General features: G+C 50.9%; 1 protein-coding gene across 5 annotated transcripts in view; it reads right to left on the reverse strand.

The window, feature by feature from the left end:
* RPS6KA2 (ribosomal protein S6 kinase A2) overlaps positions 1-27,088 on the reverse strand; it is a 279,876-nt gene that overhangs the window by 71,178 nt on the left and 181,610 nt on the right. For all 5 annotated transcript variants that reach the window (XR_006267302.1, XM_043457442.1, XM_043457444.1 and 2 more), the window contains exons 2-3: positions 19,472-19,588; positions 11,742-11,823 (exon numbers count right to left, since the gene is read on the reverse strand). Coding sequence is in view for 4 of the 5 variants with exons in the window: in XM_043457445.1 (XP_043313380.1) it covers positions 11,742-11,823; positions 19,472-19,588 (199 nt within the window). In the remaining variant the exon portion in view is untranslated. The remainder of the gene's footprint in view (positions 1-11,741; positions 11,824-19,471; positions 19,589-27,088) is intronic.

Here is a 27,088-nt window from a genome sequence, read left to right on the forward strand (position 1 = left end):
GTTAGGAAAATCGAAACATTCTCTAAATAGAGTTGATGCTATTATCATTGAGCTCAGATCTCTCTGGAATGAGGAGCACTGCTTAGTCACACAGATGATGATGGTGTTCATAATGGAAAACAAGGGTCATCATAAGCCCGGTGGCAAAGTCAGAAAAAGACACCTTATATTCAGATTTCCAAGGGGCTATCCAGTGAAAGTGGAAAAATAAATATATATTCCCTCTCTACATTTTACACAATAAATCCCAGGTCTATTAGAGAGGTGAGTGTTTTAAAAAGTCATGAAAATGATAACAAAGATGAACTGAATACTTATCTGAGGTTTGGGTGGGGATTTTTTTTTTTTTTAAATAAAAGCAATGAAAGAAATAACATAGGAAAGAGTGATAGACTCAGTGACAAAACAAATTTCCCATCCAAAAGGTCATAAAAAATTAAAAGGCTAACAAAAAACTTAGAGATTATCTGAAACAAACAGCAAAAGGGCCAGGAGCCTAAACACATCATACTAAACATAATACTCTTACTAAAGAAACAGGGGGGAACCCCAGACGCCAGCCCCAACAGTGAACTTAACACAGCGCTGATGAACACGCCCGTCTGGGGACTGTGCTTTCAGGAGCAGAGACTGGACCCAGGGCACCAACTGGCCAAACACAAGACACTGGGTCCTGGGCGGCAGGACCAGGGAAAGGCGGGGTGTGCCCACGGCAGGACCAGGTCACTGCAGGCAGCCTGCGAGGGGGGCGACGGGGCTGTGCTGACGCCGCGGGGAAGGACAGCTGTGCCACGGAGGGCCCTTCAGACGTGAGACCGCGGGTGTGAGGCTGGCCCCCCGAAGGCGATGGGGGACCTGGGGCTGCACCTGCCGGCGTTGCCCTGCAGGGCCCACAGCCCGCCCGCTCGGGGTGGGGGCCGTCACTCGGGCCACCAGGGGTGGAGCGGAAGGCCTGGAACGGCGCTTCGGCCACCTGACGGGCAGCGGCAGAGTGGTCCCTCCACTAAGGAAGAAACTGACGTGACAGCAAGGGTCTCGTTTCTGATGCTGCCTCTGGAGGCTGAGGGTTCCAGGGGGTCTTCAGCCCTAAGACTGAGATGCAGAAGGAAAGAAAGGAGCCCAGAGAGATGCTTCCCTCATCCTTCCACTGTTACCAGGTCCGCGGGTTACAGAAACGGTGAAACACTCACACAGCCCGAGGCGAAATGTCCCCCATCCATCTCCTCCTGGGTGAATCCAGACCAGCTCAGCGCCTGGAGCCAGGCCAGCGCCTCCCTGAGATGCCTACTCTCTGCTGTTCCACATGTGGGTCTGGAATCGAGCGGGCCTTGACACTAGATGCAAAAAACCCTCATGTTCTAGGCTATTTTGAGATTCACTAATAAATCATAGGGGGCTTCCCAGCTGGCTCTAATGATAAAGAATCTGCCTGCCAATGCAGGAGATGCGGGTTCAGTCCCTGGGTCAGGAAGATCCCCTGGAGGAGGAAACGGCAACCCACTCCAGTATTCTTGCCTGGAGAATCCCATGGACAGAGGGGCCTGGCGGGCTACAGTCCACCGGGTTGCAGAATCAGACATCATTGAGCACGTGCACATACACGCCACAACCAGTAGACACTGGAGATAAATGAGCATCTTTCATACTTCAAACCACCCCCGTGGAGGATGTGGTTTCCATGGCTGCTTTTGTAACCGACCTCCGTTAATTACACTGTTTTTACGCTACATTCTATACCCTGTCGTATCATATCATTATGCCACATTGTATTCTATTATACAGACACTGTATTTCAAAAGAAAAGGAAGGTTGAGATAAAAACAAGTGTGGTCTCTTCAGTCCTGGTGAAGATGACAAACGACCCAGTAGGAGGCGACCTTAGGAAGGCCCGGGTGGTGGGGGGAGGTGTGAGCCTACAGAGCCCCCCCGCAGAGCACACGGCACTCGAACCCGCGTCTCCCGCGGTCACAGGGAGGCCCGAGCTTCTTAACTGGAGCCGGACGCCCGGCTGGCGATGAACTCAGCCTCCGCCCGGCTGAGTGACCACACTGGCCACCTCCCGGCTCTGTCCTCAAAATCCTGGCAGATCTGAAATTCTACCCTGAGCAGACCCAGAATGTAGAATAAAAGTTCATTTTCACATAGGAATTTTTAGCCTTCAAAGGTCAAGTTCACAGCACAGAGGGCTTCCCAGGGGAAGCTGTGCTGCTGAACATTTGGTGATCAAACCTCTGTGCTGCCCATCACACCAGAGAAAAAAGGGAGAAAACCGGAAACGATGAAAATTAAAGTGTCAGCCACCTTGACGATCATATCAGGCACCATTCCTCAAGATTTGCCTTTTCACTTCTCTACACTAATCTAAACTGTGGAACCAAGACTGTCACGGTTACTTAACTAACTTCTGTGCCAGAGACTCTGAGCGTCAAGTCTTCAGTCCATGATGCTTTCACATTTACAGGTATTAAAGACGCAAGCAAATGGAAACACTTATTTCCTACTTTTTATCTACAATGTTAAGAAACACAGTTCTGGTAGAAAGGCACATATGAAGGACGTCACGGCACATGGTACCAAGCTGAAGCACTGTACCTAAGGGTGATGCTGGCTCGGTACTTTCTGTCTTAGATCACCCGTTGGGAAAATAGCTCCCCTGGACAGTGAACACCCCGGGGACAGCGGGGTGAGGCTTCCTGATGGCGAAACGATGCCCTGTGGGTGAGGGCCAAGGCTGGTCCCAGGTGCCCCTCACCTGGGAGGGGATGAACGTGGAACCCAGACCCCACCAGCTCCGAATCACGTGGTTCCGAGTATGTGGCTTCACTGCCTTGCACCTCGATTTCCTCACCATAAAATGCAGCTAACACTACCAGTAAGGGCACGGAACACACGTGCCTGGAATCTTGCCTACTCCCACCCCCTCCCCCCGGAGGACTGGGCAACCACCCGAATGTGAATGAAATGACAGAAAGGAATTAGCAGGAAAATAACATCTGTTCAGACTCAGGCACTGACTGAAGCTCAGTCTCTAAGGCAGAGTTTTTAAAACAAAGCATCTTAGTGTAAGAGAAAAGGAGAGAGAATGGTGCTCGAAACACATTCTGAGGCTTGAAGCCGAGCAGGCTAGCTCTGATGGAGAATGTTTGGAGATGTAGTCAGTGTCAATGGGATCCGTGCATTTCTGTCCTGTACCTGCCAATGCTCAAGGGAAAGAGGCAGAGCTCTCCTTGACGAAAGGATAGAGGGGGGTCAGCCCTGTGGTCCGACAGACACCCCAAGAGGCTCAGGAGGCGCCGCTGGGGCCCGCCCTATTCTCTCCCAGTCAGGCTGTTGCTGGAACCCACCCGCAGCCGCCAGGAAACACACACGAGGTGCCCAGAACGGTCTATCAGTTACTTGCTAAACATCGAGGTTTTACCAGGATACTTCTTCCTTTAGAATCAACAGGTCACAAGCCATTTCCATCAAAGTATGGAATGTGTTATCTCCTTTGGGCTTAGAAAGTTGACTTATAGAGAAAATAGCTGAAAAGTTAGGCGTGAGAACACAGGTGAAGTCCTGTCGGAAGACTACCACTGCAAAGACATACTGCATAATAAAAGCTCTCTTCGCATTATGGAGACATGTTTCAGTTCAGTTCAGTTCAGTCGCTCAGTCGTGTCTGACTCTTTGCGACCCCATGGACTGCAGCACGCCAGGCCTCCCTGTCCATCGCCAGCTCCCGGAGTTGACTCAAACTCATCAGTTGTCACTAAAATGAGAATTCTACAGGAGGAGCCGTCCCGGGGTGGGTGCTTGTGGTCCCCAGCAGGTGCCGGGCATCCTTGGTAACTAACTAACGTGACTGGCAGTGACCAAGCACCATCACAGGCTCTTCACGGAGCTGGAGGAGCCAGGACTGGACCCAGACATACGTCTTTCTAACCAGATGGCGATGAAGGCTCAACGTTCCTCTTCCTTCCTGCCCTCCATCAGACCTAGAGCAAACCTAGACAAGAAGAGTCCAGCACATCTCCAGAGCCAGTCTCCAAGGAGAAGAGGCCCAGAAACGAAGCGAGGGACACTTAGCCCTGTCCTGGCTGCAGTTCACGTGTGTGGGTGAGTTTAGCCCTCACATCAGCAGCATTGTGAGGGAGGCGCTATCACAGCCATCATCTCTGTTACGTAGGGGCCAGCGGTGGCCAGGAGAGGCTACCCAAGGTGGCACAGCCAGACGGAACCCCAGGGTCCAGCGTTTGGGCTCCCAGCCCCCGCACAGGGGTCCCCTTGCTGGCGGGGCACAGGGGACCCCTGTATTCTCATGCCCAGACCACATCCGGACCCGACGTGACCCCAGCGCTCTCTAAGAGTCCCGCAGGGAACTCCAGCCTGCAGCCCCGGCTGGGAATCACCTTGTTAACGTGGGTGACAGTCCCCGCTGGCTGGTCACCACACAGGGGACGGAGATCCATCCCGCTTCATTCTGGGCTCAGGCTTGGGAGCACGCGGTCTTTTCAACCAAGTTCCCCTACAACACAAGGTAGGGCGTCGCCCTTTGGGATCCGTTATTTGGAGCTGTCACCGGCAGTAAGCCAGCGTTGAGTCACGGACACAGACACGCTGTCAGTTAGAGACGCTGAACACTCTGAAAGGCCCCTTCAGAGCCGGGGGGCGTGCAGCACCATCCGCTCGCGGGGGCCTGCGGGGGCTGGGGGCGCGGACGGGACGAGGCGGCGCTCCCGCAGGCTTGTCACCCGTCAGCTGCTTCAGCAGTTGACATTTTCCTCAGAAATGGCGTGCTGCCTCGTTACAGAAAGAGGGGGCAGGCGCCTGACACCTCCAAACTCATTTAAAGATGAAAGAGAGCTGTCAGAGACTATTCTCCGCTTCTCAGGTTACTTGGAATCCAAACGACGACGACGCACCCTCCTGCACACGGATGGTCACCCGCGTGCCTGAGAAACAATCGGGAGGTTTACAATCATTTCCACGAGTTTCCCGCCCTCCTTCCATTCTCCCCCTCTCAAAATAACTTCACTCTTCAGGTGCATTTTCCTGGGGTGGCTGTCTGCACCCCCGGCGGGTGCCTCTGTCACCCACGTTGCTTTTCCAACACGTTCTTCTGATTCACTAACGAGCCTGCAAACCAGGGATGTTTGAGGGTGGAGAACGGCTTGTGAATATTTGAATCTCTCAGGCTGACGGATGCAGAGGTGTTGGAGCCAAAACAAATCTCAAAGCCCTCTTCTTCCACACGTGAGGGGAAAGGAAATTCTAGGAAGGGCAGAAGCCCCCTCGGTCGCTCAGAGGATCCGGCCCCTTTAGGACGTACCTGGTCCCCCTTTGATGGATCCAATCACCAGCTCACACAAAGGACTGTTTTGTAAAACTTCTATATTTTCTCTTAGGAAAACAAGTTCTGATTGCATTTCTGCGGGAAAAAAATCTGTTCTTTAGTGACGTGTCATTATGAAAAGTCGAAATAGATGACATAAAATTAATGTTTGGTTTGGAAGCCGGCTTTGAAAGGAGCATAAGAAGTGGGACGTTTTTCTGACTTTACGCTTGTATGACCCATTCTCACAATGTAAAAGGGATTTCACATAGTCAAGCATATTGTTCTGGAATATTATGCAAAAAAAACCTTCATGTTATACAAAGTCAAATGTTTGTTGAAAAGTTGGAATACAGAATATAGAGATGAAAACAAACGCTCCCAATGCTGCTACGGCTGTTTTTGTTTTGGCTCATTTTCTATAAGTGTGACATATATTCAGTATTTGTAAACACACAGGCATCTACCTGTACTCACAGAGACCCTCATGCTTTTATTAATAGCAACATCTCAATTGTCCTGTAACAGTTTCATATCCGGCCTAATCCGTGTAACCTTGTATCAGGAGCACTTTCTCAAGGACACTGGATCGGATTATAAACAAATGTAGAGACACGCGTACCCACGAGGCTAAAACCACAGAGATGAGTGTTTGCACAGGAGCTAAGGGGTCCAGGCTGAGATCGACGGATGGGCTGAACAAGGACCAGCGGGGTGGACACACAGCTTCCCCCACGGCTCCGACTCTCTCCCACCTTTCCGTCTTCCTTGGGGGCAGGAGGAACGATGTGATGGGAGGAAGGAACAGTTTCCAGCTGAGAGGGCGGGAGCAATGCAAGGTGCTGGGCGCCTGCTGCTGAGGTTAATGGGCTCTGCGGACGGAGGGGAGACGGCAGGGGACCTCCGGGAACACTCGGCCGGAGGATGACCTAACACGGCGCCTGCTTCGACCTGCCTGCGTCTCCAGCCACAGGGAGCTGCCCGCTCTGTGTCTGAGAGAGTGAACCTGTATGCCTTGAGGATGAAAGTGTGGGTTTTCACAAATGGCCATGTCATGCAGCAGCTGTTCATGTCTAAAAATAGCAGCTTTACTGGGAAACATACACCCCTCAATCCTCCCAGCTACAGCATGCAGCTCAGTGGTTTTCAGAACACTCGGCCTGTGCAGCCAACACCACAGTCAGTCACAGCACATTTTCATCACCCCTGAAAGAAACCCACGGCCAGTCCCTCGTCCCTGTCTCCCACCTCCCAGCCCCAGCAACGGTTCAGCTACTTTCTGTCCCTGTGGATTCGCTTCTGCGGGATATTCATCTAAATAGAATCCTGCAACATGAGCAATGCTGTGACTGGCTTCTTTTTACCCAGAACTTTGTTTTCAAGGTTCATCCAGGCCATACGATGCATCGGTATTTCATTTCTTTGGATTGCCAAATAATTCTCCACTGTATGGACATACCATACTTTATTTATCCACCAGTGGATGGATATTGGGCGTTGGTCCACTTTTGGGCTACTGTGAATTGACTGATGCTGCTGTGAACACTCATGTACAAGTTTTTTTGTAGACCTATGTTTCATTTTTCTTGGTTATATACAAAGGATTGGAATAGTTGAGTCACATGCTAACTCTGTTAACTTTTGAGGAAGTGCCAGGGAAGCTGTTCACTTTCTAGACATTCTGATGATCTGGAATTAACAAATGTCTAATTTGACTTTCTATTTCTATAAAACTACTGTTTAGTGATGAGATTATTTTATTTATAAAGTGAGGGATAGAAAGTCAAGAGCTGCTTTATTTTCTATACTTCTTTTATTAACCACAAATGATTCTTTAAAGTTATATTATTATGGAGAACTTGGCCAAGTTCAACTGACAAACAATTTTAGAAATGTTATTACAGCTACAATAAAAAAAATGTTCACTATAAGTAGCATGGCTTAAATTATGTGGCTGAATTAAAAACTCCAGTGTCTAAAATAAACTCGAATGCCTACATCACAGACCCCAAACACTTCTGTGTAGAAAAGAACTATTGGGACAGTTTGTTAGAAAAGTCAAATTCTAGGCTCTGCCCCTAGGAGATTATGATCTAGTAGGTCAGGAGTGGGGGCTAGGAATTACTTTTAACAACATTCCTCAAATACGCACAGGGGATTCTGATGCAGGCTCCAGTCTGGCCAAAGTGTGCAGTTTCCATATTTTCTTCATGGGCCGTGCTGACAATGTCACCCTGATTCCTGTTTTCTATAGAAATACTTTTTAATATCTTAAGCCTCACCCACCTTCTAAATCCTTCTTGAATGAAAAATTTAGAAAAAAAATTCTTTTCTTCCTTTCTACCTAAGACGTTTAGGCCTCAGTTCAGTTCACTTCATTTTAGTCACTCGGTCGTGACTGACTCGTTGCGAACCCATGAACCGCAGCATGCCAGGCCTCCCTGTCCATCACCAACTTCAGGAGTCCACTCAAACTCATGTCCATTGAATCGGCAATGCCATCCAACCGTCTCATCCTCTGTCATCCCCTTCTCCTCCTGCCCTCCATCTTTCCCAGCATCAAGGTCTTTTCAAATGAGTCAGCTTTTTGCACCAGGTGGCCAAAGTATTGGAGTTTCAGCTTCAACATCAGTCATTCCAATGAACACCCAGGACTGATCTCCTTTAGGATGGACTGGTTGGATCTCCTTGTAGTCTAAGGGACTCGCAAGAGTCGTCTCCAACACCACAGTTCAAAAGCATCAAGTCTTTGGCGCTCAGCTTTCTTTATGGTCCAACTCTCACATCCATACATGACCACTGAAAAACCATAGCCTTGACTAGACAGACCTTTGTTGGCAAAGTAATGTCTCTGCTTTTTAATATGCTGTCTAGGTTGGTCAGAACTTTCCTTCCAAAGAGCAAGCGTCTTTTAATTTCATGGCTGCAATCACCATCTGCAGTGATTTTGGAGCCCCAAAAAAATAAAGTCAGCCACTGTTTCCACTGTTTCCCCATCTATTTCCCATGAAGTGATGGGACCAGATGTCATGATCTTAGTTTTCTGAATGTTGAGCCAACTTTTTCACTCTCCTCTTTCACTTTCATCAAGAAGCTTTTTAGTTCCTCTTCACTCTCTGCCATAAGGGTGGTGTCATCTGCATATCTGAAGTTATTGATATTTCTCCCGGCAATCATGATCCCAGCTTATGCTTCATCCAGCCCAGCGTTTCTCATGATGTACTCTGCATATAAGTTAAATAAGCAGGGTGACAATATACAGCCTTGATGTGCTCTTTTTCCTATTTGGAACCAGTCTGTTGTTCCATGTCCAGTTCTAACTGTTGCTTCCTGACCTGCATATGGGTTTCTCAAGAGGCAGGTCAGGTGATCTGGTATTCCCATCTCTTTCAGAATTTTCCACAGTTTATTGTGATCCACACAGTCGAAGGCTTTGGCATAGTCAATGAAGCAGAAATAGATGTTTTTCTGGAACTCTCTTGCTTTTTTGATGATCCAGCGAATGTTGGCAATTTGATCTCGGGTTCCTCTGCCTTTTCTAAAACCAGCTTGAACATCAGAAGTTCACGGTTCACGTATTGCTGAAGTCTGGCTTGGAGAATTTTGAGTGCTACTTTACTAGCGTGTGAGATGAGTGCAATTGTGCAGTAGTTTGAGCATTCTTTGGCATTGCCTTTCTTTGGGATTGGAATGAAAACTGACCTTTTCCAGTCCTGTGGCCACTGCTGAGTTTTCCAAATTTGCTGGCATATTGAGTGCAGCACTTTCACAGCATCATCTTTTAGGAGTTGAAATAGCTCAGCTGGAATTCCATCACCTCTACTAGCTCTGTTCATAGTGATGCTTTCTAAGGCCCACTTGGCTTCACATTCCAGGATGTCTGGCTCTAGGTGAGTGATCACATCATTGTGATTATCTGGGTTGTGAAGATCTTTTTCGTACAGTTCTTCTGTGTATTCTTGCCACCTCTTCTTAATATCTTCTGCTTCTGTTAGGTCCATACCATTTCTGTCCTTTATTGAGCCCATCTTCGCATGAAATGCTCCCTTGGTATCTCTAATTTTCTTGAAGAGATCTCTAGTCTTTCCCATTCTGTTGTTTTCCTCTATCTCTTTGCATTGATCACTTAGGAAGCCTTTCTTTTCTCTCCTTGCTATTCTTTGGAAATCTGCATTCAAATCGGAATATCTTTCCTTTTCTCCTTTGCCTTTCGCTTCTCTTCTTCTCTCAGCTATTTATAAGGCCTCCTCAGACAGCCATTTTGCTTTTTGCATTTCTTTTTCTTGGGGATGGTCTTGCTCCCTGTCTCCTGTACAATGTCACGAACCTCCGTCCATAGTTCTTCAGTCACTCTGTCTATCAGATTTAGTCCCTTAAATCTATTTCTCACTTTCACTGTAAAATCAGAAGGGATTTGATTTAGGTCATACCTGGATAGTCTAGTGGTTTTCCCCACTTTCTTCAATTTCAGTCTGAATTTGGCAATAAGGAGTTCATGATCTGAGCCACAGTCATCTCCTGGTCTTGTTTTTGCTGACTGTATAGAGCTTCTCCATCTTTGGCTGCAAAGAATATAATCAGTCTGATTTTGGTGTTGGCCATCTGGTGATGTCCATGTGTAGAGTCTTCTCTTGTGTTGTTGGAAGAGGGTGTTTGCTGTGACCAGTGCATTATCTTGGCAAAACTCTATTAGCCTTTGCCCTGCTTCATTCTGTACTCCAAGGCCAAATTTGCCTGTTACTCATATATATATATAATTTTATCTATGCATTTACTGTCCTGTCTTATTGGCTATATGTGGTTCAAAACTGTATCTTATTTACCAGCTAGACAGGAAGTACCCTGAAGGTGAACCAGTGAACCAGTGAAGTTGCTCAGTTGTATCCGACTCTTTGCAACCTCACGGACTGTAGCCCACCAGGCTCCTCCATTCATGGGATTTTCCAGGCAAGAATACTGGAGTGGGTTTCCATTTCCTTCTCCAGGGGATCTTTCCAACCCAGGGACTGAACTCAGGTCTCCCACACTGCAGGCAGACAGTTCACCTTCTGAGCCACCAGGGAAGCACCGCCCTGAAGGTAGAGAACGACATATTTTTGTACTGCCCCTTCCTCGCAGGTGCTGAGGACATTGTGATACAAGACCTAAAAGTTCAAGAAAGACCTGCTTTGACATCTGTGAGTTTTGTAGGCCCCAAAGTCCTAATCACAACCTCTCCTGCCCTTGTCAGATGTGCCCCCCGACCCTACTGGGAAGCTTCCCAGGTGGTCCTAGTGATAAAGAACCTGCCTGCCAACGAAGGAAACGTAAGAAACACGGGTTTGATCCCTGGGTTGGGGAGATCCCTGGAGGAGGGCATGGCAACCCCCTCCAGTGTTCTTGCCTGGAGAACCCCATGAACAGAGGAGGCTGGCAGGCTGCGGTCCACGGGGTCACACAGAGTTGGGCACGACTGAGTGAGTCTGCAGACACCACAGGAAAGGCTCCCCGCCGTGGGATTCCCCATGAGCCCGATCGATGTGCCCCATCTGGTCTTCAGCCTAATGTGTTCAGTGCCCTGCCAGCCCACAGAACTGTTCCAACAAGCCCCCCACATTCTCCCTGGAGCCAGGGCTCACCCAGCCCTCCTGTTCCTACACAGCCTGCATCTCACAGCCCCTGCGACTTGCTCCACGCCTGCCGGGAGCCCCGTGCGGCCCCATGTGGTGGGTACCCTCCCCCGTGAAGAGCACAGGTGGGTGACAGGCTCCGCCGTCTCACCGCCCAGACCAGGTGCTGTGCGCTCAGCCTTCTCTCACTCCTTAGGACCCGGATCCCTCCCTCACCCCAGGAGGTGATCAGAGCAGAGGGAGCTGGTGCTCCGTTCTATGTGTTATTGGCTACATGACCATGCACTTGGAACAGAGGTTTCAAATGACAGCTTATTTTGACCTGTGTTATGTGCACAGTCTTGGCCAGGAGGTAGGGTGCGTAGGAGGAGTTCAGAGGGAGGGAATCAGGTGTTGGACTGAATTTCTAAAACCCAGTTGGGGGACGAAAGAGAAATAAAACAGTCGTGAGTCACATTTTGTTTAAAACTGAGCAATCCAGCCTGACGGACGGATTCAGGCTGCTTTGTCGCCCAATACAGCCGCAACAACCTGCTTCTGCTCGCCTCCTCAGCACTCCTTCCCCCAAATGGCATGTCACAGCCAAGCATATGTGGAGGGTGGTATTTACACAATATGGCTTTCCCTCCGAAGACTGTGCACGTTTTCTAGGGAGATGCTAAATATTCAGGGACATGTTTGCATTGTGTATTATCCATCAGAGAATAATGTGTCGACATACAGAAGTCAAGCAACACTGGACAGGATGGCTATATCCCCTCATAACAAGCAGAGGATAAACCACAGTCAGGCACATCTCGCCCTCTGCAACCCCTCACCTTTCAAGGTGGCCTTCTTAAGAACCTTCATTGCGTAGAGCTGTCCAGCATCTGACCCCTTGACTTTCCTCACCAAGAACACCTAAGGAAAGAACACAGGACATCTGCAGTTGTTAAGATGGCACTCATTTTCCTTATTTGATCTGACAACGGGATACACTAGGGAGTGTAGGAAACCCCAATAAAATAAATATGCTATAGGAAAAACTTAAATGTAACATCTCCTCCAACATCTAAAAAAGTTTCATCTAATTTAATACAACCCTATGAGGACCCATGTTATGTGTTCACCTTAAGAATTATACTTATTGTGGGCACCATTCTCTTTCTGTGAAACACTATATCAGAGGTAATTGCTATTGTTGTTCAGTTGCTAAGTTGTGTCTGACTTTTTGCAGTCCCATGGACTGCAGCACGCCAGGCCTCTATGTCCATCACCAGCTCCTGGCGCTTGCTCAAACTCACGTCCATTGAGTCGGTGATGCCATCCAACCATCTCATCCTCTGTCGCCCCCTTCTCCTCCTGCCCCCAATCTTTCCCAGCATCAGGGTCTTTTCCAATGAGTCAGCTCTTCGCACCAGGTGGCAAAGAACTGGAGCTTCAGCTTCCACGTCAGTCCTTCCAATGAATATTCAGGACTGATTTCCTTTAGGATGGACTGGTTTCATCACCGTGCTGTCCAAGGGACTCTCAAGAGTCTTCTCCAGCAGTTTGACAGCAATCAGTTCTTTGGCACTCAGTCTTCTTCATGGTCCAACTCTCACATCTGTATATGACTACTGGAAAAACCACAGCTTTGACTACATGAAACTTTGTCAGCAAAGTGAGGTCTCTGCTTTTTCATGCACCGTCTGGCTTTGTCAAAGCTTCCCTTCCAAGGAGCGAGTGTTTTATAATTTCATGGCTGCAGTCATCTGCAGTGATTTTGGAGCACAAGCAAACAAAATCTGTCACTGTTTTCATTGTTTCCCCATCTATTTGCCATGAAGCGATGGGACCGGATGCCACGATCTTAGTTTCCTGAATGTTGAGTTTTAAGCTAGCTTTTTCACTCTCTTCTTTCACCCTCATCAAGAGGATCTTTAGTTCCTCTTCACCTTCTGCCATTAGAGTTGGTTTCATCTGCATATCTGAGGTTGTTCATATTTCTCCCAGCAATCTTGATTCCAGCTTGTGATTCATTCAGCCTGGCATCTCCCATGATGTCCTCTGTATGGAGGTTACATAAGCAGGGTGACAATATACAGCCTTGATGTACTCCGTTGCCAATTTTGAACCAGAATAGCACCTTCTTTTGTAAAATCAGAACACTTATTTAGAAAACCAAACTCTCTTCACAAGTTTTCAGGGAGATAGACCACTTGGTTTATTGCAAATATGCCCTGTAAATATCTACAGCAAAGCCTCCCCTGAGAGTCCCTGCCAGACAACACAGGACAGACTCTGACCCTCAAGAAGCTGGGTTCTCCCGTTTTCCTCATCCATGTTTTAGCTTCGAGTAGCTGAAGTTTACAGACAGAGCTGGTTCTAAATGGCTCTTACATATTCTCATGTGGACACTTAACAACATTTGCTGGAACACATTTTGACATGTTCTGTGAGGGAAAACCAAGAAGAAAAGACAACCGTTTGCGAGGCTAAGCTTAAGAGTCACATTCATAATTGTTGAATGAGGTTAGTAAACAACCAACCAACCAACCTAGGGTATCCAGTAGGAAAGAAAAGTACCTTCTGTGCAGATAGAAACGGTAGTGCCAATTTTTCTAACAGGACTTCCCAACAGATGCGAACAGCTGCGGTCATGACAGACACCCACACAGAGGACGCGCGTCCAGGAGGCAGGGGTGCTGCCCACGTGTCCCTGACGGGGGCCCTCACCAGCCTTCTGAGACGAGAAGACCGGCCTCACAGACACACGGGGTTCCGGCTCCAGGAGTTCACGCCCAAGTGTGGGGCTGTGGGAGGCTGCATCGTCACCCCCCACCCCAAACACTCAGGACACGGGGACGGCGGTGGGGGAGCAGCGGCCTGACGGCAGCGCAGACCAGTCTGCCCCGCCCCCGGGAGGCGCGGCCCCGCCCACGGGCGATGCAGCCCCGCCCCCGGGAGACATGACCCGCCCACGGGAGACACGGCCCCGCCCATGGGAAAGACAAGTCCTGCCCTCGGGAGACACGGCCCCGCCCCCGGGAGACATGACCCGCCCAAGGGAGATGCGGCCCCGCCCACGGGAGAGACGGCCCCGTCCACGGGAGACACGGCCCCGCCCCCGGGAGACACAGACGGCCCCGCCCCTGGGAGATGAGGCAGGTTAGGAGGTGTCAAGCAGAGCAGGGGCATGGCCTCCTCGCATCAGCTCCTGGGGTCACCACCTGCCCTTGGGACCATCAGCTCCCTCTGGACCCGTGACTCCCTACCCCGCCCCTTTGTGACCCTGTCACCCAGGGCCCCAGGGACACCCAGGCCAGCAGGAGCACCCCTTGCCTTCTGCCCAGCAGAAAGGAGGGCAGAGGCGGGCAGGAGAGTGTCGCTCCCGGGACAGACGCGGCCCCTGGGGCCGAGATTCTAGCAAATCCCGAGCAACGAGAAATAGGCACGCTCCACTCCCGGGTTCTGCAGGACAGTGTCCCTGGGAATCCTTACCATGGGAGGCGTGGGCCGTGCCTGTGTGCATGTGTGCATCACACATGTGTTTGCTTGGCGGTGGGGTCCTGGGCCTCTCTGGGCGCCGGGTCTCCTGTCCGAGCCCAGAGAGCTCCGTCTGAGAGCTGGTGAGGAGCCTCCCGACAGGCGGGCAGGGCTGTGGCAGGAGTGCCCAGGGGGCCGTGTGGAGAAACCAGAGCATTCCCACGTGGGCCCTTCTCCTCTGCCCGTCGGATTTCCCAGGCAAGGATACTGGACTGCGTTGCCACTTCCTTCTCCGGAGGAGCAGAGAATACCGTCTACTAAAGTCCACGCTGAACCACATTCATGTGGCAGCTGACCAGTACAGTCCAGTTTATGTGGGAGTCAGTCGCTCAGTCATGTCAGACTCTTTGCGACCCCGAAGACTGCAGCTCGAAAGGCTCCTCTGTCTATGGGATTGTCCAGGCAAGAGTCCTGGAGTGGGTTGCCATTTCCTTCTCCGGGGGATCTTCCTGACCCAGGAATCCAACCCAGGTCTTCCGCATTGTGAGCAGATTCTTTACAGTCTGAGCCATAGATTCAGTTTACAAGATGTCAAACCTTGCAGAGACCTCTTCACATTAGCCTTCTTTGTTTATTGCATTTCAGGTTTTAAAAATGAGATGATGGGCGGTAATGGCTATTTATATAGGGCTTCCCTAGTGGCTCAGATGGTAAAGAATCCACCTGCAAAGCAAGAGACCTGGGTTGGATCCCTGGGTTGGGAAGATCCTCTGGAGAAGGAAATGGCAACCCCCTCCAGTATTCTTGCCTGGGGAATCCCATGGACAGAGAAACCCGGAGGGCTGCAATCCAGGGGGTTGCAAAGAGTTGGACACAATTAGTGACTAAATCACAAACACAAAAATGGCTGTTCATATTTATCTATTTTTAAAAAGACTTCTCCTTTTATTTTCAAAAGACAGGAAAAAACCTTATTCTCCCAATACTTGTCAGGCTCCTGCCACACGCCAGGTCCTAAAGAAGTGAGGTCCTACAGCCAGCGGAGCAGCTAACCTTGAGAGACACAGCAAAAGACAGTATCGATCAACTTAAAAGGTGGATGTAACAGAGTGAAGACGTGGGCTCTGTCTGCTCAGGGAGAGCTCTTTGGTCCACAGCATCCTGAACCTGTCGCCTCTTCCTTCTTACCTGACCCAGGAACACATCCTGACGCAGGGAAATAAGTTCCCAAACAACCCGTCAATCTCGGCAAAGACAGAGGCGGCATCTCTAGCACTTAATTCAGATGACTCGTCAAGACCTCCCTCATTTTATTTTTGGAACCCCTCTCCAGCAGCTCAGCCGCGACTCTGCAAAGCCCTTCCCCGAGCCATGTGGAGACACAGCCACCTCCCCGTGAGGCAGACGCACAGGCACTGGCTGAGCTGGGGAATCTGCAGTTAATGGAGGTTAAGCATCTGCAGGAGATGCCACTGCCTCTTCCTTTTATTTCTCTCTGTTTACTTGCTTTACTTTTATTTATCTTACTCTTTATTTTATTTACTCTTTATCTCTTTATTAATATCAGAAGATATTAATCTTCTACGCTTTACTTTTTTATGCTTCATATAATCATGGCTTTTTCCCCACTGTTCGTGGGGTTCTCACGGCAAGAACACTAGAGTGGTTTGCCATTCCCTCCTACAGGGGACCACGTTCTCTCAGAACTCTCCACTGTGACCCCTCTGTCTCCGGTGGTCCTGCATGCCATAGCTACTAGCTTCATTGAGTTACGCAAGCCCCTCTGCCATGACAAGGCTGTGAAGGAGTACAACAAGGCTGCATATTGTCACCCTTATATAACTTATATGCAGAGTACAGCATGCGAAATACTGGGCTAGATGAAGCACAAGCTGGAATCAAGACTGCTGGGAGAAATATCAATAACCTCAGATACACAGATGATGTCAACTCTAATGGCAGAAAGCCAAGAGGAACTAAAGAGCCTCTGGAGGGTGAAACGGGAGAGTGAAAAAGCTGGCTTGAAACTCAACATTCAAAAATCTAAGATCATGGCATCTGGTCCCATCACTTCATGGCAAATACATGGGGAAACAATGGAAATAGTGACAGACTTTATTTACTTGGGCTCCAAAATCACTGTGGACAGTGACTGCAGCCATGAAATTAAAAGACGTTTGCTCCTTGGTAGGAAAGCTCTAACAAATCCAGACAGCATATTACAAAGCAGGGACATCACTTTGCTGACAAAGGTTGGTGTAGTCAAAGCTATGGTTTCTCCAGTCGTCATGTGTGGATGTGAGGCCTGGACCACAGAGAAGACTGAGCACCAAAGAGCTGATGCTTTCAGACTGCAGTGCTGGAGGAGACTCCTGAGAATCCCTTTCACTGCAAGGAGATCAAACCAATCAATACTAAAGGAAATAATCCTGACTATTCACTGGAAGGACTGATGCTAAAGATGAAGCTCTGATACTTTGGCCACCTGAGGCGAAGAACTGACTCACTGGAAAAGACCCTGTTGCTGGGGAAGATTGAAGGCAGGAGGAGAAGGGGACGACAGAGGATGAGATGGTTGCATGGCATCACTGACTCAATGGACAAGAGTTTGAACAAAATCCGGGAGATAGCGAAGGACAAGGAAGCCTGGCGTGCTGCAGTCCATGGGGTTGCAGAGTTGAACACAACTTAGTGACCGAACAGTAACAACAACATAATCATAGCTGGGAAGGAAAAGAGTTCCGTGTTACAAAGATGATCATTCCAAGGGGATTCTGCCGAACACCAGGATTTCACTTGTTTCCCAAAGAATGTTCTTAAAATCAGAATCTGCAGGAAATTGGAAAAGGTGTTTTCTCTGAGGAAGGCATTGTCAATGTAGCTTTTGTTCAGTCGGGTATTGAAAGGACAGGCTCAGATCCATTTTCCTTGACCTCAGAAAGCATCTTCCATCTCTTCTGCTTCTGGGCACCTTGAGATTGGGGGAGGGGTGCTCAGTGAAGTCAGGGTCACACGACAGCCCAGATGGTCAAGCACAGCCTGCCCAGCAGCCCTGGGCTCGCCTGCGTGGGCGTCCAGGTCTCCATGACGGAGGACAGAGGACAGAGCTGATGCGGCTGCCACTGCGCATCCTCGGGAAACAAGTCCTGGGCAGTGTGTCTGATGGGAGCAGGTGGCTCCGTGCCTGTCCCTATTTCCACGTCGTGGTTCTTTACTCCCCTTCCCCCAGTGGCTCAGACAGTAACGACTCTGCCTGCAATTCAGGAGACCCGGGTTTGACCCTGGGTCGGGAAGATCCCCTGGAGGAGAGAATGGCAACCAACTCCAGTATCCTTGCCTGGAGAATCCTATGGACAGAGCAGCCTGGTGGGCTACAGTCCTAGGGGTCGAAAAGAGTCGGACACGACTGAAGTGGCCTAACACACACACACACACACACACACACACACACACACACCCCTTTTCCAACCTTTCTAATTAATGGGAAGACAAACCACAACCACATAAACAGGTCTGCCTCCATGTGTTGGTAACTTTTTACCCCGAGAGACTGAAATCTTCACGTTCTTGCTTCAATAAATGCCTAAAAACCATATGAAATTGCCATTTTTGAAGGCCAATGCATTTTGAATATTGCTAATTTCATATGGTTCAAGTGAACATGTTTGCAGATACATTACTATTACTATAAATACATGTTCCTACCACATTACCATGTGGAAAAGAAAAATGAAAATATTCTACCTTTTAAGAATGCCAAAAGGGAGATTTCACAAACAAGCAAATTTCCGTGGTCTGTAAGAGATTATCTAGAACACCATCAACATACTATTAATCCTACATGAAATCAACACGGGCCAGACTTCATCTTGGCACCAAGTCCTATGAAAAAAAGGGAAAATCTGATAAATATCCACATTCCATACAAAAACTGTGACTTCAAAAAGCCAGGACCCTGTCCTGCTTAAACTCCGGGAAAGGCTGGCCTCCTGGTTGATCTCAGGGCCTCATGTTCTGGAAACCGTAAGTCTGTATAATTTCTAACAGATACACCAAGGATGTAGAGACGTTAGCGTGGCCCTGGAATAACTTGCCCAGTCTCGTGAGAGATCTGCGGACATCTTGCTGTATATGGATGCAGTCCTATGTGGACAGACAACTGGTTCTCATTTCCTGGGAGAAATCAGTATTCGTCTTAATTTGAAGGCGAAAAAGAAAAGAAATGAACAACTCTTCTTCTTGGCGCGCTGGGTCTTTGGCGCTCGGGTTTGCTCCAGCTGTGGGGCAGAGGCCTCCCCAACCAGAGCACAGGCTCTGGAGTGACGGCTCAGTCGCTGAGACAGGCAGGCTTAGTTGCTCCGAGGCCTGTGGGACCTTAGTCCCCTGCCCAGAGATCGAGCCTGTGTCCCCTGCATTGGAAGGTGGATTCTTAACCACTGGATCCCCAGGGATGTCCTGAAACGAACAATTCTAGTGCACAGATTCATCACAGACAATCGCTAGATGGGAGTCATGTGCCATTGAAACCACAGAAGAATTATAGAAAGTAGTTCCTATTACGTCCATTTTTATAGGTGGGGAAACTGAGGCTTGGAGAGGCAGAATAACCACACGGTTTACAAGGAGGATGGGAGGGGACCCAGGCTGCAGGCCCCGTCTCCCTGCCTCCCTGGGTGACACTTACGTGAGTGGGTCCCAAAGGGCTCCGCCGTCTCCACTGCTTTTTTCCCTGTTCTCTTAATTTTTTTCTTTCTTTTTGAAAAATACCTGTGGAGCGTACTTCCCAAACATGTATGGCTCAAGTTCAAGGACACTCCCCAGCACAGAGATACACTAAAGGCTTGTGGAAGCCACAGGGGGGAGGTGCGTGCCGCGTTCCCAAGCCCGGCTCGACTGTCTCAGGCTTCTGGCCACACAGAGGGAGGCCGCGGCCCTGTTACCACGGGGCCTGCCGAAAGGGCGCCACCTTCATTCCATCAGTTTGGGGCCACACTTCCCTTGGGCTCAGGGGGCACCTCTGCCATCTCTCCTTCGCCCTGACGTGGGGCACCAGCTACAGTGGAATGAGGCCCACTTGGAGGGAACCCTGGACTCAACTTACCTTTCCATAGGAGCCTTGTCCCAACACTTTCAACAGTTCAAACTGGGAAGGGTCGGCCTTTTCAAAGCCTGCTTTCACATGGTGACTGATATCAATCTCCTTCACAATGCCTTCTTCCTGCAAGAGAAAAATGACAGAAATGCATGTAAAGGGGCTCCTCTGGATTCGTCCTCCTCTCAAGTTACCACGAGATGGGTAGGTTATGGATTTTCAGGATTGGAGTTAAGAGCTGTGACATCGCAGCGCTTTGCCTAATCTGCTTGCTTATTTGTACCAGTGATTCTGTTTGTGAGCCTTTAATTGTTTCCTTTCTCCGTGGAGTTGTGTTGTATTTATCTCAATGAAACCCATCCTGCATCTTAACAATTTGGGCAAAACTTTGATATGGAGGAAGGTGGGGACCATGGAACCAAACGAGCCTCTGAGTGTGTGTCTGAGTGTCTACACTTCTGTGGCCTGAAGGGCCATCCACGGGCAGCAGTCGTCTGTGAAATAGGGATTTCTTTTCTCCTTCGCCTTCTGATTATTCTGCTCCCTCTTATATTCTTTCCAGAGCTAATGGTTCATTTCCATCCCAGAGATTGTATTTCAGAAGAAGTAGCCAGATAAGATTTTCTGCCAGTTCAGAAGTTTTCCCAGTAGGGGAAAAAGTCCTTGATCTTGAAATTAAAGCCCTGACAGGAATCACTCCCAATGTTCATCAGAGAGCTTCTGATGAGTGTCCCGGAGACGCACTGCCCACATGTCAGGGGCGAGGCTGCCCTCCCACCACCAGCCACGGGAGACGCGGACCCTGGAAAGGAGGGCCTTTCCTGAACTGATCTCTGTGCTTCTCCAAGACACCCTTTCCAATCCACGCATCCTTCTGACCCTTCATCCACTACTATGGTTTTGGCTTTGGGCTACGTACTGAAAAATAGCAGGCAGGGCTGAGTACAAAGCACATCTAAAAACCGCCACCAGTAATCGCACGCATAGAGTGTGCTGGGCAGCCGGACTTTCCAAACATTATTTCTTTTACTTCTTAAACAACTACCAAGTGAGATTTTACCCTGACTAAGGTTGCCCGGCTAGAAGTATGAGAGCCGGGTTTCCAGTCAAGAGGAACCTTAACGTCTCAGGCAGATGAAGTCGTAACATCAGTAATCCACGCAGCAGTGGCCCCTCTCAGAGATGGGTGGAAAACTCAAGTTTCTCAGAGTTATAAACTTTGTGACTACTACCTCCATATAGCCAACACAGGACACCTGGAGAAAGCGGAGGAAGGTCGCCTGGGCTGCAAGACAATTGTTTTTCATTTCTTTTTATTTCAGTGGTTAAAGGAAACCCTTCAATCTCCACATATTCAAGGATTCTTTTCCATTTTTGTAAAAAAAAAAAAAAATTGTGTTTCTATTTGTGAAAACAAGCAATGAATATACCCCAAATGGATCCTTTCACAAAGCTTATATGTGTTCAGTTAAAACACAAAGAATTTTAATGTAATGGCTTCTTGAATATGGAGAAGGAAATGGCAACCCATTCCAGTATTCTTGCCTGGAGAATCCCGTGGACAGGGGAACCTGGTGGGCTACAGTCCATAGGGTCACAAGAGTTGGGCAGACTTAGCAACTAAACCACCAGCATTCCTGCAGTATGTAAGAGAGAGAGGACCCTGAGGGCATGGTCCTCCCCCCACGAGTGGAGATGACCTCTGAGTCCCGCTGGAATCCCAGGTCCCCTTTAGCGACAGAAAAGGGCACAGCTTCTTCTGTAGGGAAATCTCTCCATTTACAACAGGGAAAAAGCAGAACGTGTTAGTCATTCAGTCGTGTCCAACTCTTTGAGACCCCAAGGACCGTAGCCCACCAGGCGCCTCTGTCCGTGGGATTCTCCAGGAAAGGACACTGGAGTGGGTAACCATTTCCTTCTCCAGGGGATCTTCCTGACCCAAGGACTGAACCCGGGTCTCCCGCATTGCAGGCAGACTCTTTACCAACTGAGCCACCAGGGAAGGGGGAGGGAAAGGGGCGCCTTGGGGCGCAGGGCAGCACCTGTGTCTTCCCCAAAAAGACCGCGCTCATCCGGGCGGTGCCTGCAGACCGATGCCCACTGAGAAGGCGAGGCCGAAGTTTAAAGCGCTCGCCGAGTCCCTGATGAGTGATGCCACTCAGGTGCTGCCTCCACCTCCACCAACTCATCAACCAAGAAAGAACCTGACGGCTACTTGTCACGGAAGGAAGAATAAAACACCCCTTTCTGCCAACGGGCTTCCTTGCTGGCTCAGCGGGTAAAGAATCCGCCTGCAGTGCGGGAGACCTGGGTTCGATCCCTGGGTTGGGAAGATCCCTGGAGAAGGGAAAGGCCCCCCACTCCAGGATCCTGGCCTGGAGAATTCCATGGACTGTATAGTCCGTGGGGTTGCAAAGAGTCGGACACGACTGAGTGACTTTCACTGCACTTGACTTTTCTGGTAACACACAGCACCTCCCATCCCGCAGGCAGGACGGCACCGGGTCATCCAGCGTCCCCGACCCCCCGAACATGGCAGAGTCCTGCAGCCGAGACGATGCCACTCCCGCGGGTCAGCAGGGGTCACTGAGTGCCATCCTTCTGTGACTTCGTTTTGGTGCCTCAGCACACCAGCGTTCACGCAGCTGAAGAGAAGGTCACCCTCAACACCAGGGGGAGTGCCGGCTGGGGGCGAGGCCGGGGCGTTGGGGAGACGCCCAGGAGGCAGGTGACCGCTGACCCCGCGGCCCCGCTCCCAGGCCCTTCCCAGCGCTCTTCACAAACAACCACACTGTGCATCTCCAGAGTTTCCAGGTCATCCCTCTGCCTCCACTTGGAGGAGCATGACGTCACTCAGCCCTCCAGGGCCCCCTTGACAGACAGGTGCATCCCTGGAGGATCCCCCCACCCAGGGCCCTGCTTCCCTCACGCCCCACAGACCAGCGGCCCCGAGCCCCCAGCTCTGCCCCGCCCAGCAAACACACCAGCCGGCCAGAATTCACCTTCCTGCGTCGTCACCGCCCTGACATTGCAACTGAAGGCTTAGAAGCAAATCTCTCTGTAACATTTCGTTTTGTGGGGATTCTCGCTGTCAAAGCTCCTAGAGCAAATGCACCAAAGCACACAGCTAACTACCTCCTCGGGAAGGGCCCTAAAACCCCGGGCTGCTGCCTGATAGTACTGTGATGCTTCAGTTAACATCAGGGAGGTCTGGACAGCAAAGAATCTCAGCGATCCACTGAAAAAGGAGCCAGGAGTTCCACATTTTAGATTTTAGCATCCTGCACTCATAGTAACACTTATGGCCTGAACTTGCTTGAGATATTTTGTTTTCCTCTTTCCCAAGAATTTAAAAAAAGAGTCAAGGTCTGGAGACCTAAGCTGAGTGCTGTGTGAACAGGAAACACCCAGATGGGAGCTGGGGAAGCATGTCTGGACTTGTCTGCTTCTAACCATTTCCAGAGCGGACAGTCATATTTTCTGAATCACTGTCTGATTACTGCCTTAAAGGCAACCAGATTTAACGTATTACTTATGCCTCATTTAGAAATAAACATCTTTTCCCTCTTATGAGGAAGGTCACTTTTTCTAGAATTCTAAGTGGATTTTAACGCCATTCCCTTAAGGACATAAAGTCTGGTCCTAAACTGCCTATAGACAGCACTAACATTTGGTTTCTAGCATAACTCCTATGAAGCGTATTTTTTTTTTTACAAATAACCTGAGAATTTGGGGGAGAGCCTGGTATCATGGCCAGGTGTGTGCTCTGCCAGCAAGGGTTTAAAAAATGATCCAATGATCATTTCAAAAATGATCCAGAGTAAGGAGTTATTGAAATGACATTGATATGTGACAGACTAATTTGTGACAGTGGATTCTAGAATCCCCCATGGGCTTGAATTCTGACCAATGGAAGACGTCCCCCCATGGGTATCAAGGCAGACAGGCAGTGAAGGGACCGGCCTCGGGCCAGAGGGGACCGGTGAGGTGTCCTCTGAGCCCTGCCTCGTGCCAAAGTCACCTTGGCAGGAAATTTCCTCCCTTCTGAATCATCTGCTTTCCATATCATTAAAGGGGGGCGATTCATGAGAAGTAAATGCAGATCAAAAGTGGCGGAATAGTAATGACAAAAACATAGAAAAGAAAAACTGGGCAAGTGTGAGCTGGGTCTCCACCAAAGGCGGCGGGGCCATTCTAGAAATCACTGATTCTTGCGCAGGAAGTTAACTCCCAGGGAGGGCTGAGAGTAAATGATTAAATAGGTGGCTTATGAAAACGCAGAAGAGAAGAAGGAAACTGGCTAACTCTGACCCGCTCCCAGCAAGTCCTGCTAGGCTGGCCCTCCCCTCTCTTGTGGCTGATAATGGAGCAGGGGTGGGGAGGGGGCCAGGGAACCACGGCCTGGCTCTCAGGGGCCCGCTGAAAGCATGGGTCCGCAGAGGCTGACACCCCAGGGGACCCCCACGGGGCACCGCGGTCCTTCCCCTAGACCCCAAACCCGCTGTGCTGACCCAGGAGTGACACCTTTCTGCAGAGTTCCTCAGCGTAGCCACAGTGCCCCAGCATCAGACCCACCAGGGAATCTGCTACAAATGCAGATTCCAGGTGTCACGGCGGGGCTGCGGAACCTGTAATCTCTGCGAAGTTTGAAGGTCGGGGCTTCCCCGGGGGAAATCCCGCTCAAGTCTGCCCTCCCCACTCCCACCCTACCTACCACTGGCTCCCAGCCACACGCAAACAGGCTGTTCTGTCTGCATCCTTCTCAGCAAAACACAGACTTTGGGCCGCCCTCCCCCGGGCACCTGCCCCACCCTACACGGCTCGCCAACTGCTCATCAATGCCCTCCGCGGGGCTGAACCCCGTGGTCAGGCCTCAGTGTCTGCAGCGCCGGGCACCAGCCATCACCCCAGCCTCCTCACTTGGATTCGAGGACATCAGGCCCCCTGGGAGCGCCCGAGGGCTCTGCCTTTCTCTGTCTCCCAACATCGCCCCCCAACTTGGTCCCGGCCTCTTCTCCCATGCCATAGCCTCCTTGGGACTTCATCCCATCTGGGGGTTCCGTGTCACCATCTAAATGCCGACGCTCAGGACTGGATCTCCCCCCGGGACCGTCAGCGGCGGCATCCTGGGCGTGCCTGGGGAGACCTCAGGGGCTGCATGCGCTCCTCTCTGGGGTCTCAGCCTGATGTCGGGGGTGAGAGGAGGCTCCCCGACCTGTGAGCTGCTCTGACACCAGCATGGGCCTTGAGTATCTGCTCCGCCTCCCAGCTCATCAGTGCATTTAACGGAAAGATATTTTATCCAGACTTTCGTTTTCAGGAAGAGGACTCCCCACACATAGCCCCCCATACTGCTAGGAAGGAAGTTCAGAAACGCTTTGCAGACAGAAGTCACTGTGTAGCCTGTCTGCTGCCTCCAGGGAGGGAAGACGGGGGACACTTGAAGAGTCCCGATAGGAGGCACGTGAGTGTGCTCAGTCGGTAAGTTTCGTCCGACTCTTTGTGACCCTGTGAGCTGTAAGCCCACCAGGCTCCTCTGTCCATGGGGTTCTCCAGGCAAGAATACTGAAGTGGGTTGCCATGCCCTCCTCCAGGGGATCTTCCCGACCCAGGGATCGAACCTACATCTCCTGCGTCTCCTGCACTGGCAGCCAGATTCTTTACCGCTAGGGCCACCTGGGAAGCCCTCAGGGGAGCACAACCCCTCCCCATAAAACAGCCAGAACTAACAACACAGCCTGCTCATGACAAAGCCCCCAGGAGGCGGTGTTATGTTAGTGTTATAACACAAGGAGGGAAGGACCGGGCGGGAGCCCCAGACTCCCAGCCAGAAGGAGCTGCCTCCTTCCAGGCAGGTCAGGCGGCTTCTCCAGGGAACCAGAGGCCGGCCTCGAGCCTCGAGTGGATCCGACCTCCCAGCACACCCGGATGGGAGGTGGACTCCAGGCAGCCCTACCTCCTCCCCGACCCACCCAAGGAGGCTCCTGAGACGAATGGCTGATGCATCACAGAGTCTTCTCTGCCCTTTAAGTCGCCCTTTACACGTCTCCGCCACTGTGTCTGCGCCCGCTGGTGTTAGCAAGTGCGAGATGAAATTACAGGACCAGCTGCACTGGGCCAATCAGTCCTCGGGAAGCTACTTCTATGCAAAGCCTCCACTCCGCTTCCAAAGGCTAAATATAAGCCGCGCCATTTAGGATGGCAACACTTCTCCCGCAAGAGTGGGACTCCAGCTGGTCTTGCGGGCACTAGCGGGCCTCCAGACAGAACAAGGACACCCGCCTGAAGAAGAGCACACCCTCCTGAAGTCACAGGAGTGAGGGGACAAGAAGGGAGACCAGAGGCGGGAGGCAGGGGCCCCGAGATGCAGGGGAGGGTGTGGGCCCAGGGCAGGGGGAAGGCCCGCCTGGTGTCTGAGGTGTGCTTCCCCCAGGGCGCTGCCCACAGACCTGCCTGGCCGATGCCCGCTGGCCGCCCGAACTCCCCGAGGGACAGATCACACGGTCCACACAGGGCTCTCTTCTCTCACCCACACTAGAATGGCGTTTTTCCTTTTTTTGACCCAAGAAAGTGACCCAGCAGCCAAGGCAGTCGCAGGACTAACTCACAGCCCAGGGCCAGCAGCCAGGGGTGGCCGGCGGCAGAGAGCCACCTCCGCCTTCAGAAGGCAACGCTGAGCTGCCCGGAAGCCCCTCAGGGTCGGCACGGGCTACTCTGGGGTTCCTGCACCCGAGCAACGCAGGGGGAGGTCGGAGGAGCAGCGGCTGAGACGCGTCTCCCGCCCGTTTCCTTCCTTTGTCCTCCCACCCAGACCTCTGCTCTCCGCTCCCCCCACCCCAACCCCTATTAATTTTGCTTATTAAGGCAAGATGGGTGCTTCCCTCTGTTTTAAAATGAAAGTGCCTCCCGGCTTCTGTCTTTCTTCACCCCCACTGCCGGCCATCCCCTCAAATTATCTTCCCTTCCTTCCTTCTGAAAGCCTCGCAGTCTGCTGGTGCTTTTATAAATCACAGGCTATGCAGGTCACGCCCTGGAAGCTTCTATTATAAACGGTGCTGGGTAGATAGAGCAGCGTCCCTGCAGGGGTCTCCCTGCGGACGGCGGAGCGTGCAGGCGTCCCACCAACACGCAGGCTGCAGGCTCCCCAGCTCCGACAGCGCGACGTCCCTCGGGTGGGTTCACTCTAGTCAGTCCCATCAACCCTCGAGCCCCCTGAGAAGCAAAGTTCTGTGGAACATGAGCTGGGAGGGGACAACGGTCGGAGGCCCCAGTGTCTGGATGCCGTGTTCCAAGCGCAGGTTCTCTTGGGGCCTGTTGACGCGCTTCATCTCATCTTGAAAGTTACCTTCAAGGAGGTGCTTTGCAAAGAGTCATTTCTCTTGTGGATGAGAACGTCGTTACTATTGACTTGGGTTTGTCAAGATGCCCCGAGGAATCTCTAAAGAGCCCCCAAACCGTGGATGGCCTGGGTGCCCACAGGTCCTGCAGCAGAGACGTCTGCTTGGGGAAGTGACAGTGGGCAGGTGGGCAGTGTCCACCCGGGGCGGCTGCAGGTGTGAGGACGGGGCTGGTCGGTCTTTATTTTTCAGCACGACTTTACAGACTGCGCCGAGTGCAGAGGGTGGC

The sequence above is a fragment of the Cervus canadensis genome, chromosome 33, assembly GCF_019320065.1.
Source record: "Cervus canadensis isolate Bull #8, Minnesota chromosome 33, ASM1932006v1, whole genome shotgun sequence".
Lineage (NCBI taxonomy): Eukaryota > Metazoa > Chordata > Mammalia > Artiodactyla > Cervidae > Cervus > Cervus canadensis.